The sequence below is a fragment of the Pundamilia nyererei genome, unplaced genomic scaffold (assembly GCF_000239375.1).
Source record: "Pundamilia nyererei isolate P.nyererei 1_Seehausen unplaced genomic scaffold, PunNye1.0 scaffold00023, whole genome shotgun sequence".
Lineage (NCBI taxonomy): Eukaryota > Metazoa > Chordata > Actinopteri > Cichliformes > Cichlidae > Pundamilia > Pundamilia nyererei.
The window spans coordinates 4131895-4152526 of record NW_005187424.1 but is presented as its reverse complement, the minus strand read 5'-3'; the positions used below and the strand labels follow the sequence as shown (position 1 = coordinate 4152526).

The 20632-nt window shown below is 41.8% G+C and overlaps 1 protein-coding gene across 3 annotated transcripts in view; it reads right to left on the bottom strand.

Moving 5' to 3' along the window:
- LOC102201673 (pre-B-cell leukemia transcription factor 1) overlaps positions 1-20632 on the bottom strand; it is a 63270-nt gene that overhangs the window by 16177 nt on the left and 26461 nt on the right. For all 3 annotated transcript variants that reach the window (XM_005727249.1, XM_005727250.1, XM_005727251.1), the window contains exon 3: positions 165-409. In XM_005727249.1, the coding sequence (XP_005727306.1) occupies positions 165-409 (245 nt within the window). The remainder of the gene's footprint in view (positions 1-164; positions 410-20632) is intronic.

Below are 20632 nucleotides of genomic sequence, written 5' to 3'. Positions count from 1 at the left end.
TGTGTGTGTGTGTGTGTGTGTGTGTGTGTGTGTGTGTGTGCATGCTCTAAAAACACTATTTCAAAAAATCAGTGTGTTATGGTTCTGTAGAAATTCTCTATACGTCACAGCCCTATTTTCCCACTCTGTCAGGTGTTGGTCTAAGGTGCATCGTCTGCTCTTACCTGTTCATACTTCTCCAGCTCTGTGTGGTAGATCTGTCTGATCTGGGACAGCTTGGCCCTGTAGTCAGAGTGCTCTGCTGAGTTGTCGGCCCCTGCCCCTCCAGAGGCGGCCGCTGCAGCCGCCGCTGCCGCAGAACCTCCGCCTTTCTCCGGTCCGGACACGCCCTCTGCCAGAAGCATGTTGTCCAGTCGCATGAGCTGGGGGTCTGGGGGCTCCTCCTCCTGGGCGCCGCGAATGCTCAGCACTGCGATGACAGGAGAGGGTCAGAGGTCAGTCATAAAGGTCGCACCTGCAGCGGTGTGATGCACCGTAACAAGCTGTCAACCGTGCAGCTGACACCCCTGAGCTGCACCCACACATCCACCAGCTCAGCGTGAGCCGTGCTGTATAACAAAGACCGACACACAGGCTGAGGGAGACTGAAGTCTGCCTCACTGAAGGAAACATGGGGTCTGCTGTAAAAAAGGACCATTTGAAGATGGTGCTGCCTCCTCTCATTTATCTATTCAACTTTCAAATTCAACCTCCTAATTGGTTTCACGTTTGTTTTTCGTCCAAAGCTACTTCCACAGATACCCCAAGAAATTAATGACTTTGACAGGCCTGACGACGATCTATGGAAAGAAGCTCTCATGATCAAATTAGATACACTGCTTTTGGAGACATAAGCTTCTTTGATTTGCATGTTTTAGATATTTTCCACAATTTGTCCACTCTTTTCCCCCCCCAAAAAATCGCACAGCTCTCCCATCAGGCTTCTGGTCACCCACACTTCCTTTTTTAATCAGCTCAGCTGGCTGCCAGATTCACTTGAGCTCAAGTAATTAGTCCCCTTATTTGGTTAATATACTGACAGAATAATAAGCACCAACTGTTTTGACAAATATTTCCCTGTTTCCAGTTTCTAGGTTGTGGAATTTGTTTATTTTTTCTTGGGTTACGTCCTTTTTTTTTTTTTTTTTTTTTTTTTTAATTTTTAAATTTTTTTGACAAAACCCAACATCTGAAATAACATTTTGTTTCCTGTTATTTTAGTCAACCTTTCTTCCTTAAATGGATATTAACATTAATTTAAAAACAAACAAACAAAGCAGAAAGAAAACTGCTCTTCCCATTTGATACAGAGTAATCCAAATTCATGGTTAAAAAAGGACCCCAGACTTTTTAAAATAGTCTTTGTTTGTCCTTATATCTTGACGTTTTTCTATATATGAGTATGTTTGAGATAATTTCTCGTTTTTCCAAAACAATGCTATAATCATTTTGGGAATTAAAATCAAAATGGGTACAATTTGACTATAATCTTGCATTTAAATCAAGTAGAAATTGCACTGAGGCAAGTGGATATTCTTTTAAGAAATATTCTGAAAGTCACTCTGATCACCCCCAATATTTGAATCTTTTCACCAGGACTTTATTTATTCTTTACAGCACTCATTCAGAGTTGCAGCTGTGTATGTGCCTGTGTGGGTTTTAGGTGTGAGCTGATTTCGCACCTAAAACAGTATGGTTTAAGTATTAATAGCGTCAGTAAACAATCTGATCAAATACTCCTCTTTACCACTAGAGGTCTCCCTTGCCATTCTTTAGGACATCCAAGTCCCCACCTTCCATTTTCTGAGGCGAAAACACAGGCTCAGACTCTTCCTCCTCCATCTGAGAACCATCCATTTCAATATAAAATCCCTTCTCCTGTGTGAAGCGTTGTGCTGCTAGCATTCAAATTGACCCCAGAGTGGACATCGAAGGCACTCTGACGGCAGCTGGTGTTACCGTTATCGGACCTAACAGGAGCCCTGACTCTGTGACTTTGCGCCCCTTGAGTGTCGATAGCCATTTAAAACAATACCACTTGTCATTTGTCTCGTTGTCATTGAATGAGAAGGGACAGGCACGGAGCACTTCATTAATTCAGAGACAATAGGAGTGCTTGGTGCATTAACCCCAGACTGCTGTCCGGGTTGGTAGTCCTGGGCAGGGGGTCACTGGGATGAGAATGAAGCCTGCTGTACTTGTAGGGGAAGAGGAGGGGGGCTCCCACATTCACCCCCACCTTTGCCTTTAAGTGGACTGGAAATGCAAATATGGCAACTGTTGGCGAGTGGAAGAGGTCAGGGTTTCAGGCCATAGACTCAGCGGGAGGTAGATTGAGTGTGGGAGGAGTATTGGAGGAGAAATGGCGGCGTTGGGGGGGGGACGTCTCTTGAGATGGCAAGACAGTACAAACATCCTGTCTCGTTACCAAGACTCTTTCATCATTCCAGTAATGTATAGACAGGCTTAGAGGGGAAAATCTCAGATGGCTTCACACGCGCCTTACCTCCACACCGTCACAACTGCTGCCACGTTATGACCCAATCAAACCTGCTCCATCAGAAACTCTAAACCCGCCTGTCTGCTTTAGTTAACGTACATCAGCAGTGGCCCCGCCGCCGCTGCCGCTCCCACGGCTCTTAATGCTCACCAGTACAGAGAGGCACTTTTTCTACATTTACCACCTCATAAATGCCGATCTAAAGTGGGTGTTAAAATGGGAGCACACCACAATATCCCATGGACTAGCTGCCCTTTCTGGAAGTAATTTTTCGTAGGAAAACATCTCACAGCAGTACATACTTAAAGAAGAAAAAAGAAGGCTGACAACTTACATTATGGTAACACTGAACTGAAAACAGGTTGCAGGATTTATAGGTCAAGCCATACTGAAACTATCTATCTGAGTTTTAGACGTAAAGAGTTGACTTAAATAGGACTTCTTCAAAATTAAAGCCTGTTAACGTGCTGTGTAAGTAGAAGATTGATATTTAAGTGGACCTATTTGATTAATTAATGTTGGCAATGGCCGGTGTTTCTGTTTTGTTACATCATTTTTGCTCTAGTTAACTGTTCAGACGGTGTGATGATGTATTCGACTTTAAAACCACTCATTAACTCATCAGTTATGAAGATGCTTTGTTTCATTAGGATAAAGGAGGAAATGAAGACCAAAATCAGCAAAAAAACAAAACAATGCTTTCTAATGCTGGCTTATTAGTTGGTTAGTTATTGGTTATTATTAATGAGACATTCAGTTTATTCACTATTTATTAAACTGCTAGCAAAGCAGGAGAACACAGCATTAGTCCAGCATTCTCTGCAGCAGCTCTGGTTTCCCAATGACAGTTCGTTTAAAGGAACACTGGGAATGTGCTTTTATTACATGACTAACATAAAATGTTGTTAATTTAACAGAAATATTGCTGTTTGGCACAGCTGCCTGAGATTACTGACTACAGTAATTCTAAAACAAATGCCCTGATTAATTTTAAGTGGGAACTGGAATGTCCCCTCAAGTTGGATCTCCAACTCGGAAAGCTGGAGAACCCCCAGCAACCTCGGCTTCACAATCCAAGATGGTCACAGAGCCCCTAAATCTTAGTAAATCTGTGAAACGTGTAATCTGTGCTGCCACTGTTGTGTATTTGCGTCTCACTAAACAAGCCATACACAGAGTACTGTATATGGCAGAGTACAGAGTGTTTTTGAGCAAAAGATTACAGAAGAATAAACATTAGACAACATAATGTGCGACACATCTCTAAAGTGGCTAAGACAAAAACTATAATACAGTTTGGGTGTTTTGAAATTGGCCCAGGACTTTACATTTGGTGCATCTGTAATAAAAATGATCTTTTCAAAATTGACATAAAGCACATGGGACAAGATATCGTTTCCTGCTTCCCAAGTCCAGGAACAAAGAGTAAAAGTCCAGAGAACATCAGCATGTCTTCACAGATGTTTCAGGCAAAAGTCCTAGACTAGATTTCTTCCCTAACCCATAAAACGTCTAGACTGTCAAATGAAAATGGAACATAAAAATTCCCTGTGTCCACAAAAATGATTCAGTTCATGTCTGCCAAGTTCCAGCTTAACATTCAAAGTGTTTATTTTACTTGGCTTGAAGCTCCTCCAACATCAGTCTTAGAAGAGTGCCTGTTGCAGAGAAGGTCATTTCTTAGGAGATCTCTTGGATGGGAAACAGAAAAAGTTCTAGCAGGCTGACATTTTTTCTCTACGAATAAGAAAGGTCATGGACAAATGGAAAGAAAACGACTGCATCCAGCAATGCTGCTTATTCAAAGCCCTGCATTGTGCTCAAAATCAGTAGGTAACGCTGTCTTAAACTGACAATTAACACAAACTCCGACGTGATCCCCAGGCCTCGCTTGTTGACACGTGTATACCTTCGCTAATCAGCCCGCATATCATATCCTCCCCTCGTATCCCGGCTCCATTCTTGCTGCTGATCCAGCTGTCTTGGAGAGCATCTGTCAGGAGGGACCCAGGAAGGAACAATGCATTACGCCATGTTGGCTGTGTACTGTCATCCCTCATTGACAGCACATTGTCACACTTACAGTGTCCTCTGAGCTGGGAACAAGCTAAGTAGCTGGCTGCCTATAATATCAGCTCTTCCTGGCATCTTATCGCAGAATCTGACGGGAACTCGCTCTGAGTGGGGTTAATCTGGATTTCTGCATTCATTTTTAATTTAAGTGCCTAATCAGTGCAGTCATTGCCCCGCGATGGGTAGCTTCCCTTACGGTGGAAAAAAACAAACAACTGCAGACCTGCAGTATTTGGAAGTGATTGAAGCAAATGATGATTTATTTCTTCCACCCTGAACCTAAAGCGCATAATTAAAACCATGGAGGGATTATCTCAAACAAATACAATTAATAAGGAAAAGAAAGGGATAATGTGCCTCCATAAAATTGGCTTTGCTGTGGGTCATAATTACACGACTCAGTGAGGGCCACTTTATTGGCTAATGGCAGCCTAATTGATTCATCCTAATGTATTTCGAGCCTTGGGTCTGGTGGGCACTCCCTGTCCAATAGTGCTGGTGAACTTACTTAGCCACCCGCAGACAAACACTGAAGGTTCTCTCAGGGATAAACAATTATCTGTGGATGTGTGTGCGAGAGATTTCCCCCCACTGCTCGTCGACAGGCACGCGTTTTTTTGTATGTCTCTAATGGATGCCATTTCTCTCTTGGAGGTGTTTCAAAGATGGCTTGTTGTCAGACGATGCCTTATCCCCCCCCCTTCCTGTTGTTGACAAGCAATTCTCTCAAGGAGGCACGCACCAGGCTTTATTGCTTTGCTTATGCGTCAATAAAAACATGGGATTTTTTTTTTTTTTACCACAGTAGCTTTTGTTATTAATGAATTTATGAATCGGATGCACAATAGATGATTTTGCCGGGAAGGAATCACGTATTCATGGTGTCTCTGTGTGGATGGATTGGGAGAGGATGGTTGGTGGTTTTACTGCTCTGTGTACACGCTGAGAGACAAAATGTCACCGGCTGAGAAGACAAAAGTAAACTGGAATGGGAGAACACGACATTTGTTTAACTTCCCAACATCTGGCCTTTTACAAATCAAATCGATATTTAATAAAAGCCAAGGGCAATTGGCTTTTGGAGAGGTGGATGTTTAACTGTCTGGTTGTTTCTCTGGGAATATTTATTTCATTTCCGCGAGGCTGAGGGAAAAAGCTTTTGCTCTTTGAGGGTAAGCTCGGAATATCATGCTTGGAGATGATTAACGTCCTTGTTTGGGGGAGAGCAGCTTGCCTAAACCTCCTCCCGCTCCCCCCACGTTGCTTGTTTTTCAGTGAGCACATGTGTAACATTCTCCGTTTCCCATTTATTAGTCATCCGAGAAGACTGGCTCATGGCCTTACATGAAGATGTCTGTGGGTATTGAAATATTAATTGAACAACTTGCAACAGAGATGCACCATTTCAGAGAGGCTCTGAGTTTGGGGTTGGTCTTAATTGAACAAAGACCAGAGAATAACCCGTCTTCTCCCTCTGAAGGAGAACGAACCGTGGCAAAATGAAAGTGGGCCGGTAGCCTGGGGCAACAGAACTAGTGTCTTTGGAGAAATGCTGTGGAAGGACACAGGTCCATTATAGATTGTCACATCATCTCACCATACTTGATATGATTCAAGAATGTGCGGAATATTAAAATTGACAGCAAATACAAGCCAGATCCAAGTCTAAAAATATACTTTTGAGTCAGTGACAATATTTGGGATTGTATCAAAAGCTTGTCAGGGGATTAAGATTTCTTCCAGGACACTGCCTGCATCTTCAAAATGATTCAGTTTTTTTGTGGCATAACAATATCAGACTCAAAGAGTTACTGCACACCATGCTCTGCAGTCCAGATATCTTATCCTATCAGATTAACAGAGGCAAATGGCAGGCTGTCAAAAAACATTACCATATGTAATCCCCTTCTAGATTTCGGAGGCATGTCGACAGGGACTGTTGGCATGGCAGCCTGTCACGGAGATCGGGTGATTGGGGGGAAGCCTTATGTTTAATTAATGACGTTGGGCTGGTCTGTCATAGTTAGCGAGATGGACGGTAAAACATAAAGGCCTCTGACAGCGATTGGATGCCTTAGTTCAGACTGGTGGAGACCTTTGGAGGTCTCCCATTCTCCACCCAGATACTGTGAGCTGCAGTGTTACGTCACGAGGAGCGGCACGGGGAGAGACAGCCAAAAGTGACACTCGATACCGGTCAGGTGACAGCATGCTCAGGCAGATCAACAACTGCCTGGTTTGACATTTTGAAGAGCTCTTTGCCAGCAAAGACTTCAGCCGCTCATGTTTTCAGTCAGTTTTTCAGTGGTGCACAGAAGATGGGGCTAAAAACACAGAGTAAATATGTATTTGGGTTGATACTCCTATTAAAATTCAAACTTCTGCTTAGTTTTGAATATAAAACATCATCTTATCTTTCTATCCAGCCTATCTGATGCCACTTAACTTACTGAGGTTTTATTTGCTCAAGCATTAATAAACCTTTCAAGCAGTCAGCAGTAACAAGAAAATGCATAGAAAACTTCACAGTTTAATCAGAGTAAAAAATTCCGGTATTTCTATATTGACTAATTTTCTGTATGCATATGCGTGAAATATGGCAGCTACTCTGCTCCAACATCTGTACAGCTACGATGCTATTCTGCTACATGTGCTGCAGACAGAGCTGAGCATACTGAATAATGGAGTCCCTCTGCTGGACAAACTAGCCAGAAAGTTTTCATGTCGATCCACATCCATAACAATTTATTATTAATAAGCAAACGTCAACTGAAAAATGCTGTACATCAAGCTGGCTCTAGTTTACAGGCTATACTGCTGGATAAAAATTTCAAATCATGCTGAAAGGATGAGACCAAAAAAGAAATGCCAGGAAAAACTTGCAGTTATATTGGCTTGTCACTCTGGCCTGGCAGAAATTATTTATGGCAATACGACAGTAAACTGCTGTGGATAATTTTCGTTATGTGTGTTAAGAATTTGCTTTAAAATACGGTCTTATCTTGTACCTACAGAGACGTCGTTTTATTCAAATGATATTCCATTGTAAACTTGGCTGTAGGAACTGTATCAACGGTGTACATTACTGTGTATAAATGAATCATAAAATATAAGCTAGTGTATGCACGGTGCTGAAAGCGTGAGCTAAACAGTAGTGTGTTGTGAATGACGTCTAGCAGAGGGAGTCATGCTAGGACAAGGCACGGATTAATTGCACTTCAGGAAAGTGCCTGAAAAAAACAAGTGAATGCTAATGTCATCATCTCACGTGGAAAACTGCCATTTTAAAAATATGGTTATTTATTTGTGCCATTTATTTATGACTGCAGTCACTCAGTAGCCCTTTTTTAATCAGAAACATTCCACCAAGCAAACGCGTCATCGTGACCGACTGGTTTTACATTTTTCGCAACTGTAAAAAATATTCTTATCTTCTCTTCGCTTGAAAAATAACAACTAGATCATTAATTTGGAGCTTTCAAAGAAAATGCATGTGAGTAAAATCCCTATATTTTTAAAGTAATAAACAGAATGTGGTGTAATCCTGCACTAAACAGTCCTTCTTTAAAACATTACTGTGTGTCGGGTCAAAGCCAAACGCTTTTGCATAATTAACCCTTTCTGGTCAGGCAGTGGTCGAGCCTGTCTGTCTGGATTTGCAGTGACGGGATTGGCCCTATTTGTTTGTATTGGTGCTTCAGTGGACACACTTCATTGTGGTTTTAGCAGTTAATAAATCACAGTAGAAGCCCCCTCTCTCTACACAAGCCTGTGCTGTGGTGGTCCTGTCACAAGGCAGGCACCAGAGCCGAAGCGACAGCTACATGCTAATTCAACATCGGCATAATTCATTATACAGTCGCAAGTGTACTGGAATGGAAAGAGAACCAACATACACCAGGAGGAAGACGACAGGCATCAAACTGTTAAATCCTGCTCTCCTTAAGTCCCCTCTGTTTGCCTTTGTAAGGACTCAAGGATCGCTGCCAGTGATATAAAATTATACTTCATTCATAAGATATGCACAAAAAGTGCTTTGGGATGTGTGAAGAATAAAATTATTTTACTGCATTTACTTTAAATGCATAAAGTCTCGAGATTCATTTTAATTGAGGAAGGTTAACAGACAATATCACAGAGGTTAATGGACAATGGCGACAGTTAAGTGGCAACTGAGCTCCTTTACTGTGTTGTTAAAAGGAAATCTGCCTTTTCATGAAATATACTAATCTATACAGACACTTCCTGTAAGTCACGCAAAAGCCAGTGTAAAATGACATATCAAAAGGCAGAATGGGAGTTACTGCACTAAAGGGGAAATTAACAAAAAGATAAAGAGTCAATTAAACCGATAAGGCCTCGTGCTCTTCAGAAGGTGAAAACCAAGGGGAGTGGAGCTGACAGCCTTCACATTAAAGCGCTCCGCTGCTCTCTCATCCACCATGTGGTCCCTCTGCTTTGTCACCACCAGTTCAGAAAAGAAAGAAGCAGCATTGTCTTTGTTAGGAAGTCCTGATCACACACACTGCAGTCGTCTACTGATACCACTAATGGAGGGAATTAGAATTGGATCCACCGAGGTCTTAGGGCCACTAATAACACTGTAGGGTTCACCACAGCAGACAAAAACTTACCACTTAAAATTTACAGGGTTTTTTTTTTTTTTTTTTTTTTTTTTAGTATATAGTTGTTCTTCTTCTGACATTTTAGAAAAAAAAAGTTTTTTAGCAAAACTAAATGCTTGACCTAATCTCCCAGCATCCAGGATGAATTAGTTCACTGACAGCCTCGGGCTTCCATCTAGTTCCGTTAATATCTACTCAGCCAAGAACGGCGAAATTTACTTTTCCAAAGAATATTTCAGTATATCTGATTAAATTAAACAAACCATCTTGAAATCCCTGCCATAGTTTGAGCAGTGAGATGCAATTTCTTTCATGTCATTTAGAAAAGTTGCAGAAATGTATTTTGTTACTAAATTAGAAGAAAAACCTCAAGCTTCACTCTTTTCATATTCTTCATTGGTTTGTATCCACTGCTGGAGATCATGAGGTGCAGACAAAGTTTGAGCTCTTTTTACATGGTTGCATTTTCAGCTCATGTGCACAGTCTCACGAGGTTCTGACCCAGAAAGTGTAGAAACATGTATAAAAAATTCCCCCTCCCCACAAACTTCTTGTGCTGGGTTAAGAATACCAAACAAATTCAATGTTCAGTGTAGGCAATTAAGAGGAATACCATAAACTGCTGCCTTGAATTGGCTTGGAGACAGTATTATGTCATTAAAAAGGAGCTATAAGAGGCAACTTTCAATGAGAACAATGCAAACAAACTGTAGTGTTTTAGATGATCATAATGGCTTTCTTTGTCTGGAAAAAAAAGCTTAAAAATGAGACCTGGTTTATTCTTTAGCCTGCTTGTCTCTTTGCCATGTGGCATACAAAGGGGTGCACTGTGTTCCTATTGGTCAACTAATGGACTTGTGGTGAAAACTGATGCCAGAGAAGATAACTGACTTTCTATTTTTGCTGTGGGTGGCATGAGGATTCAAAGATGTCCTCTATGATACTCTACATGCGATCATATGCTGATGTAGCGATTATGATATAAAATACCCACTGGGTTATTAAGTCCTGCTTCAGTGACTTGATTTGTAGTATTATGGCTGTCAGTATCCTTCTTTTTCTTTTTCCGAGTTAGCAGTGGCCATATTTGGTCAAGTGGGTGAAGTGTTATTAGCAGAGCCTATTGAGTTTGGTTTGGAAGCTGCACACATAAACACTGCAGGTATGCCCCTGTACTGACTTAGACAACTATTCAGGACCTCTTTGTCAGATAACTGCATTAAAAATGCACCAAAAGACACCAGTGCTTAGTGACTTAAACCACCGACAGCAGACAGCTAGTGACTACAGCTGGTAGTGTTAACACACTAATATCAATTAGAAAAGCAATGCATTAATATTGTTCTTAATTTATTTATAACTTTTGTGAGATATAAAAAGATGAACCCTTTATGCTGTGTTCAAAAAGTGTAAATTACCTCCAAAGACTAAAAAGTCATTTTTGTACAAGCCTGTAAAATTTTTACTTATCCTGTCGCTTCGCTGTGTCGCACAAAGCTTTAATATATTCTACATAACACCTTAGCATAATTTATAAAATACTCAGCCATTTTGCATTTATAATGGCGTACCTTTTGATCATGTGCTTTCAGTTCATAAGTATTCGATCCTGCATAAAATTAAACTGACAAATATCAGTAACAAAAGGCACAAATATAAGCCCATCTGCTTGGGTTCACTCCACTGTGGAACTTTTTCATACGACACTTGGGTGGGTAGCAGTTAAAGAGCATCCAGACAAGTGTTCTAAGTGTCCCTCATGAGACACTGAGCGTCCAGCAGCATGCACCAGACTGGGGCCATCCAGGGCCTCGGGCACTGTGTTGACTGGGCCTGCCATGTCATTAACAGTCGCCTTGATCTGCTCCACCTTATTAAAACCATTCCTTCAGGAGAGCAGACGAGCATGTCACAGTGTGAAACCAGGCCAAGGAGGGAAGGTGACCACACTGCCACCCTGAGCTTGTGCGGGAGGGGCGGGGGTGGGGGGGGTACAGTGCAGCGGCTTTGTTGTCAGCCTCACCGCGGACCCCCTGATGTCCCTGTGATTCCCTTGTCAGTCTGTGTTAATAGAACTCCCAGTGGTTTTGCTCCTTCACATTCTTATCTCCTGTAGCAGGACAGTCACACGGCCCAGCAGTGTCTGTTTAGCCTCAGCTGACCAGACACAACTGCTGTGTTGAATATTGACAACGCCTCTCCTGTTACTAAGAAACATGCTCCCGCTTCGGTATGCCGAGACTTAACCAATCCCCACGTATGTTCAGTAAAAACCAAACTGGCACCACACGACCAGAATTAAGTATTATTAGAGGTTGACTTCCTTATACTGGTGAACTCTGGAGTTAAAAAGCTACATCAGAAATGCACAGAAACCCGGGACTGAGAGGCCTGGCAGCTTCCAGCTCTGTCCCATTCCATCTATTTGACTACACACAGTGATGTGTGGCATGTTTCTCAGAGCACAGCTCTCCTACCGCCAACCAGTTTATGTAAAAGTGATTAACAGTAATTAATCCTTAATCACCATGATTAGCCAAGTCGCAGTAAATTAAGCCACATCTGGAGCAGCTGAGGGCTCGTGAGTGGCAGCAGGCATGCTGAGTGTAAATGCCACTGTTTACTGAGGTCTACCTGAAACATCTGAAAGCAAACAGCACAAATATCACCTCAGTTGCCTTGTTTGGGCTTTGTGCCTTCGAGAACTGATGATATCCTTTGAGTTTTGTAACTTAAAAACAAATTCAGTCCACAGATATCTGTGCTGTACAATGTAAATGTAATTCAACCTACCGCACTATTCAAAAATGGGTTCACTAACTGAGAAATCTCTCAACACAATGTGATAACAAAGTAGCTTTTAGAGGCTGCTAGTCATACATCACAGTTTAAGTTTTATCCGCCTAAATTACAATTAAAAAGGATTGATAAAGATGCTGTAATAAGCGGGACACTATTAGAAGTGACAAAATCATTTAATCTGTTGATGAAAATGAAATTAACTGGCAATAAATTTGATAAATTATCCCACGTCCATTTTAAAGCATAAATTATTCACAGCGTCTGGTTCCAGGTTTCTGCTTTTCCCAGAGACTTCACTGATGTTTGAGGCCAACACAGTGAGTCTCACACTGGCTTACCAGGAGTATTTTCCAAAAACACATAAAATAAACAGTAATTTTTATAAGGATTCCTTGAACTGTGACCAAGTGAGGCTCGGTGTGAGAGCTGAAGAGTAGTTTCTCGCCACAAATCAGCAATACGGCATCTTTTTCTGATTTTGGTGATGCGACTAATGTGTTATCAGTCAGTGTGACAAACTTTGTAATTCTGCAGCATGTAAATGTCAATGCACCTATGAACATATGTGCAGGAAACGCTTCCGTTCTAGTCAGCTGAATGCCACCTTGGCATTTTTGACATGAAAGCTGCTTTGAATAAATTATACTACCTTAAAAAGTCAAACGTGTAACTACAGGAAGTGACAATGAAGTTGAGGAAATTGATTGTTAGGCACTTTACATTCATGGTGGGGCTTTTTGGTTGAGCATTAATTGCTAAAGCTAAAACAGACAGAGGTGTAGGAGCGTGGTCGTAGTAGTAGCTGACCATAATGTTACAATTTTAAAAACATACAAAAGACATTCATTGGGATCTTTTCCTGCTTCTTTCATACTTTTATTTGCAAAGACTATCTAGTATAATTATATTATTATAACATTAGTTGTGAATAAATTATGTAATAAATCTGATTAGTTAGCATACAGCTAGCATCGTTTAACAGGACTACATTTATTAGTTTTCGTCGGTGCAAATGAGACTTTTTCATATGATTTAAAAAAAAAAAAAAAACTCATCTAGGTGGTACAAAAAAGCCTCAATTACTTAAACAGTTAACTGGGTTTAGCTCTGAGCATCTACAATAACTACATAGAGAGCACGTGATATTTTATCTGTTTTGACTGTGTGAAGTGGCTTTGTGGAGCAGTATTAGCACTAATGTAAAAAAGCGTTGTGAAACAGCTGAGCTTCCAGTGACGGAGCATGTAATCACAAACCAAAGCAACATATCTGATGTTTAATGGTTATAAAAGTAGAAACTTTAAATTGGGAAGGTAATATGCACACAAACACATAAATATGACTTCAAAAGTATAATTTTTGTGTTGTGTTGTTAAAGCATAATATATTTACATGCCAGTAAAACACTGAACAGTGATTCAACCTATACATTAAATATCGCAGTAACATATAACATGTGCGGCTCTTTAATTACGACTATGTCAATTATTTGAATAAAAAAAAAAGAACTTTTGGATATTTGTATTTTTGGATTTATATTTTGCAGGACGTACGTGGCGACTAAAACCACCTTCCAAGAAACTGACCTCCTACATCTTCCATAAACAGACACCAGAACAGATTCTCCACATTCACAAGGACGTGCAGGCAAGCACAGAGTCCACAGAGTGCCTTCCCCTGTGTGTACCCGTGCTGAATTGTTGATTGGCTGAGTTGCCTGAAGATGTCTCGGGTGTAGCAGCAGAAGCGGCGGCGCCTCTCTGTGGCTTTTTTCCTGCCAGATAAATGATGCAGGAGGACTGGTTGTGTGCCGGGAAACTGGTTCCATCACAGCGGGTGTGCTGTGTCTCTTAGCCCAATGTTTCTCTTGTGCCCCCCTGGAGAGATTTCTCCCTGCGCCCCAGTCTCTCCCTGTTACACAGCTCCAGATTAATTACACACTTTAATGAGCTGAATTATTAATGGGGCTCTTACTTGGCAGTTTAAGGAAATGCAGAGGAGAAGATGCCGTTGAGCATCGGGAATCGGGGCTCTCATTAAAACATCACACAACGCCTTTGGGACCAGTGTTATTTAGCCAAAGAAATAATAGGATTTGGTATTTTACATATCAGGAACAGTGAAGCTACTTGAGTGTGAATCCACAGTGAGAGATAGCAAGACGTGCCCTGCAGAGGCCCGTGCACAACATTATGTCATTGAGACTGCAGGCCCGAGGAAAATGAGAGCCACAAAAGAGGCTTCCTTTCTGATTGTTCAGCACAGATGGGAGCAGTAATATCTGAAATGAGGTGGACTAAAGCAGGAGTGAAATGAATAAAAAGAGAAGCAATTTCTAGGTGAATATGTCTTATTCTTCTCTCCTCCAAAAAGGAATGGTTTTTCTCTGGAACGCTTACAGCAGCGAGAATGTTCATCAAAATCAGGATTGTGGGAAATTCTCATTATGAAAGCTGCAAAAAAAAGCTGCAGGAAAATGAGATTATTCACATGATATAACGCATGCTGATAAGAGAAAATCCCACAGTGAAGAGACAGGAAATGAAACCAGGAAACAAGTTCCAGGGTTGTTCCTGAGTCTAAATTTATATTTCTGCTGGAGCTAAATTCAATCACCTCACTATTTCTATGTATGATATGCATGCAGGTATTTGTGTGATGTCTGTCTATTCAATAAGATGTTACAACATTAGCAATATTGTACAGCTCATATATCCAATCTGACAGTGCTGTGTAAGAATAGAAAGAGGCCATTTGTTCTCTAAGTGCACTTCAGTGTATTCAGAGCTATTTTTTGACAAAGCATCTTTATCAAGAAAATGTTCATATTTCCGATGTCATGATGCGTGTTTATCAGACAGGTTGTGCTGCACTAACATTCGCTGCATGTCTTGGGAGCAGCAAACGGCTTTCACACTCGCTCGTGGAATCCACACTAGGATCCCAGGGGATCTCTCTCTGTTTGTGTACAAGCTGCTGCCAGAGATGACTGTTCCCGGTGTTTGGGAGGAAACAATAACAGGCTCATTGCACAGTCAGATTATATTACAACCCGGTGCTCTGCATGGCTACGACTCTGAATGGATTTTGGTTTTATTGCCACATTTGAGAAGACACTTCAGGAAAACTGATGACAGAGCATCTGACAAATAAGATTGAGATCTGAGTGATGATTTCGCTTCTGCGTCTGAGCAATATTAGCACAAGCCCCTGATTAGTAATCACCGTGAAGAGTAATCAGATGACCCAGAATGGCCTGGGTGACCGTGCAGGCAGGCGTCTGGATGGGACGGTGCTTTTGTGCAGCCGTGCAGCTCCAGACACAAAGCCCTGGGGACACTGCTACCACAACACAGCGAAACGCAACCACACAAGTTGAGTGCTGGGGATTTAAAAAAAAAAAATGACCAAGCAGCTCATTACGTGGGCCCTTTTTGGGTCACGGAGCAGATGCAAATGTAGGTCACAAGGAACCCCTGTTGTCAATCAAGAAAGAACAGAGAACAGGGTGGAGTAATAGTAGAGGACGGAGAGGGTGTCTCCTTCGGTGAAAGATCGCGCCTGCTGCTCTTCACAGCCCATCCCCAAGGACAGAGGGGATCAAATCATCCACAGACGAGAGGAGTGGTGTTAAGCTTCAATGAGGAAACTTAATTAGACTCTTGCTTGTGAGGTTAATTTGAGCTAACCGACGCGAGTAAAAAAGCATTAACATTTTTCTGTAGCAGGACTGGTCCAATATCCAGCTCTGTCTCCAGCCTCGTGTCAGCGTGCCATATATCACCACCGCACCAATAAAGCCTGTATCCTGCACGGTTTGCAGTTGGATGATGAGGCTGGTGTGACCTACATGCTGCAGACCTCCAGAGAGTCCAGGATCTGACTCCTCCAGCAGCCTGACAGGGAGTAAACTGCACACGTTAAGTCACCTTGAAGCAAGATTTGCTGTCACATTTCCATGCTTCAATTCCTTTAAGATGACTTGTGTTTTGTTTTTTTTGTTGTTGTTTTTTTACCCCTCTTTGAGTGCAGAAACACTTAAGTGCATCATCTCCTCTTACTCTTACACTTTTGGCCAATTCAGGCTCCTCTCGGAAAATCTCGGCATGAGCAGCAGCAGCAGCAGCTCCTCCAACTCTGTAGCACTTCATTTCACCTCACACTGAGCTTAGATGCAGCGCTAACTGCCTAGAGGTTGACACTTGTCTGAATAATGTTATGCTAATGCTCTAGTCTACCTGTATTTACCCCTAAGTGCAGCAAGCAATCTGTTGATTGCGAGAAAGCAATTTTCCTGAAAGAGGGGGAGAGCGGGCTGCGAGAAAGACTGAATGAGAGGGTAACAAGAGATCTTCTTTAAGCTGCGGCAAAAGCAATTTACAGAGGACGACAATTTTCTCTGGCTGTGAAAGGAGTGCTCTCTCTAATTGTGCCTACGCAGAGCCATCAAGATGGGGATACAGAAAATAGCAGAGCAAGGCTGCACGTATCCCACAGCAACTTAGAGGTATAAGCAGAAAACAGGCTATAAAACCCCATCCCTTTTATTTAGACAAGGATGGGTTTTTTTTTTATTTAAATGAACTGAGATGGCCATTCATACATAAAGAATAGCTCCCATAAATGCAGGCTAAGACTAATTATGTTTAGGTGCTACATTATATATAACAAACTACAGCAAACATGATGACATGTATAAGAGAGAATGGCTTCCATTTCGCTGCTCTCGTTTCTTTTCTCATAATGCAGCTCCAAATGCTATGATGATGAATGGGGACATTGTCCTTTTAATTTGTTTGTTGGTCCTTGTGTTGCTCGAGAAGGCAGATGTAGAAATTAATTGCTCTTTCTGACAGGGAGCGGGGCTGGTGTTTGTGTAAATGTGTGTATGTGTGTTGGGGGGAGGTTGAGAAGGCTTCTAAAAATAAAGCGGCAGAACCGTGTGTGTGGTGCCAGATTGGGCTCAGAGCTGTGCTCGTCTCGCTCTGGCTCGACTTCTATCTGCCCGTGTGATAAAGCTGCTAACAGGCCTTTATCAGAGAGCAAGGGGAAATATGCTCCTGCCAGATTAGGCCCCAGACTCTGCCAAGGTTATAAACAGCCTGTTATCTGTGTCCCAAACAGAGTAATCCACGCTCTATCAGCACCCAAACATATGGGCCACACAGAGCAGAGATAGCCACTGATGGACACTTGGTTTTAATTGCAATGAGAGCCAGCGGAGCATCTCTGGGTGAGAAAAAGGACATAAAAAAGGTCTGTTATTGTGGACATCTCCCAGGCCCCAGAGTAGCTGGCCAACATTCACAAAGCCCAACCTCGACCTTTCTGCAATGCTGCACCTGCTCTTCCCTGTGCGCCGAGGCGATATCATGAATGAGCAGGGCAGCATCACTGTTACATTTCCAGGAATCTATTAAACCCCTGTTGGATATTTGTTTCCCTCTCAAATTAATATTTTCCCTTTTCATCCCGTGTCATTTGGTGTCTTTGTGCATTTCTCCAGCATGCTAAATTAGATCTTGGCAGCAGCAAGTACGCATTAATTTGGTTAGGCGCTGATGGGCTATTTTCAGTTCTCGACACAACACGGGCTATTCTTCAGCCGAAGCTTCGCAAAACATCAGTTCTCAGATGCACTCTGGCTCCCTAATCAATAACAGACTTAAACTCCCCCGGATGCAGCCTTGGTAAACAAGAGCCACTCAGACGCTCTGTCTTTCAACACAAAACGCACACTCAAACGAGCTCAGAAAAAGTCTGAGTGAAGTGAGGACAGCAGACAAAGATGATTGAGTGTGAACTGAGTCTTAAAGCCCTGCAGGAACCATGTAGTGCTTGTGCTGAAAAGGCTGCCGTTAATATGAGCTATTATCTATATTTCAGACACCAAAGAATACCTCATCTTTTTATTCAGCTTGTTTTGATGGGCTGCTAACTGACGTTTGGACACTTGTTAGCATAGACACAATGCAATGACGTAGCATCTTAGAAATGTCATGGATGACCAACAGGAAACTGTTTACACGTCCCGCAGAACAAAAACGAAGATTAGCATTAATTTAGTGTCATGATTTTGTTCAGTATTAACTCATTTCTACCTCCTTTTTGATCTTCACCATCTCCCGAGCTGCTAAATGCTCCACCTTGGGACGAAGTTGGTGAGCACGTAGCTGAGTCAGGAGTCAGGACCACTAAAATCAAAAGACATTAAATCTTTCCATCTGTAGTACTTTATATTTTGCTGCATAGTTCTGGGATCTTGCTCCTTTTCCACATGCAGGTCCAGACGACAGGAGAGCACACGTTTCCGCCCTTCCGTGCGCATAAGGGAACATAAAACCCCCCTGGTGTAAAACAGAGCAAATTTATCAGTGAGTAGCAGGGGTGGAGGTGGGTTGCAAAGTGGCTTGCAGATGCAATTGCAGGGAGGCAGGTTAAATAGGGGGCCCACTGTAAATATTGCCAGTTACGTGATTGGAGGGCATCAGCTGAGACGTCAACTAATGCGGGCTTTAATTAAGATCAGCTGATCTGCTGCAACTGCCTGAACGAATAAATAAACTTCTCTGTAAAGATGAAGGAAACTGCAGATAATTGTTAGTCGATTCATGGCAACAAGAGAGCCCTTTGACGTTCCACCCAGTCATGTGATCCACTATTAATATAACTATAATTGACAAGGGCAGTTTTTAGCATAATTGCTTTGACAAAACAGGAAATTATGCTGCCCTTTGCCAAATTTATGTACAAAGGATCCCATAAGTTTTAAGGTAGTATTTAAAAGAACTTTTCACCATCTAACAACACTGCATTCTGTCTGCATCACTTTGACGATCAGACATTCACATGCACTTCACTGTGTGACGTGTAGGTCATAAAAGAGCTGGACACTTTACATCTTTTCATTGTTGCTCGGCTACGCGAAGCACTTTTCATGCCTACGACGCTATCAGCATCTCCATGAAAATGCATCATTCTTCTGTTTTTTTTAAGCATTACCATATCTCCACCTGCCCTCATCCTTCTATATAATAGCAGTGTTTTCATACTGCTCTCCACTGTGGCCACTGGCAAACACATTTGATATCAGATAAGGTTGCGTGGCACATCTCAAAAAACTATTTGTGAAAGACCGCAACATGGCTCTTCCCAGCTTCCAGCTGCCATTACTGGAGCACTTCGAAGTAATTTAAGCTCAAAGATCAAATGGTTTTGACCTAATTGCATCTTGGGAGTTGTAGTCAATGTTCAGTTTTTAAATACACAGTCTTACACTTTGATTGATGTTGCTTTCAATTTAATGAATTCATTAGAAAAAGTTTTAAGTACATCTAACAAAGCTAGTTCTCTAAGCTGTGTGGGTAAGCTGCAAACACATTGCCTTCTTTGGGATTAACAGTTATCTGAATCTGAATCTAAAGTATGACCAGCTGCAGCACTTGTAATCGTAATGACACGGTCAGACATATTGCATGCATTGGTTTTAACTGCTTGATACACTTATGCCAGTATGGTTCCAGATTTCATCAGTTGTGTTGAGGAAATGTTACCAGTGTGAAATAATGACGTGAATATATGTATTCAAAATATAAAAAATGTATTCTTCCTTAAAAAGGATTGCATTTAACTGATGTAGCCCATACGAACTGAAAAATGCACTCAAGCGTTACCTCGTGTGGATGCATGTATTCCTACATTGCAGCTTAGTTTTGGCATCGCATTATAAGAAGCTATACATACAGCGAGTTGCGAGCTGTAACGAGCAGCAGCTCCTGCGTTAATGAGGACTGAGGTAAATCTGGGAGAGATTTAGACCCTCTACTAGTCTCTGTCTCCTCATATAAGCAGCAGCCTGCTCTTTCTGTCAGCAGAGCTGTGATCTGAATACCTCTGCCTTCATAAAAGATTCAGGCTATATTGACTTCCTACTTTGGTTTCCCCGCAGAGCCTACCTCCCCGCTTCCTTTTAAATTCTGCTCTCGTGGCTAAGGATGCGCACCTGCCTCAGGAAAGAAAGAAAAAAAAGTCTCCGGCTTAACATGGTGCTTTTATAGCCTTTTCTGAACCACATCTAGAAGATATCATTCACTATGCAGGATATATACGTCTCGGCTCGGTGCATCATGGGAAGATGACCCTGAAAACAAAAATAAAATCCTGTATATCTGACAAGAAGGTCCTGGCTCTTATTGCTGTTTAGTTAAATGTACTAATCACACGGCTGTTACAGGCTTACAGGGTCAGTTGGGGATTACTGGCATTATAAAATGCCGCATCACATCTGCTATGCTAAATATTGATATATCATGTTCCTTTTATTTCAGCATCTGTTACCTGCTCTTTACTGCACATCATTACAGACACCGGCTGGGCTCATCTGTCTCGCTATACAATATTTCAAAGAAAACCTACACAAAAGGGCACAAAGTCTAATAAATTCCTCATTTTATATACTGCTCCCAGATTTCTTAGTCCTGTCTAATAAAGTTTTAAATGTCATGAAGGACCTATAATATGGATAGTATAAACTAGAGCCAAGGAAACCATACAGTGCTCTGTCCCGTATCTTTTTATCCAATAAAGTTTTATATCTTTGAATCAACTATAAAATGGTTTTGAAATAGTCAACAAGGGGGTAATTGGGCGATTT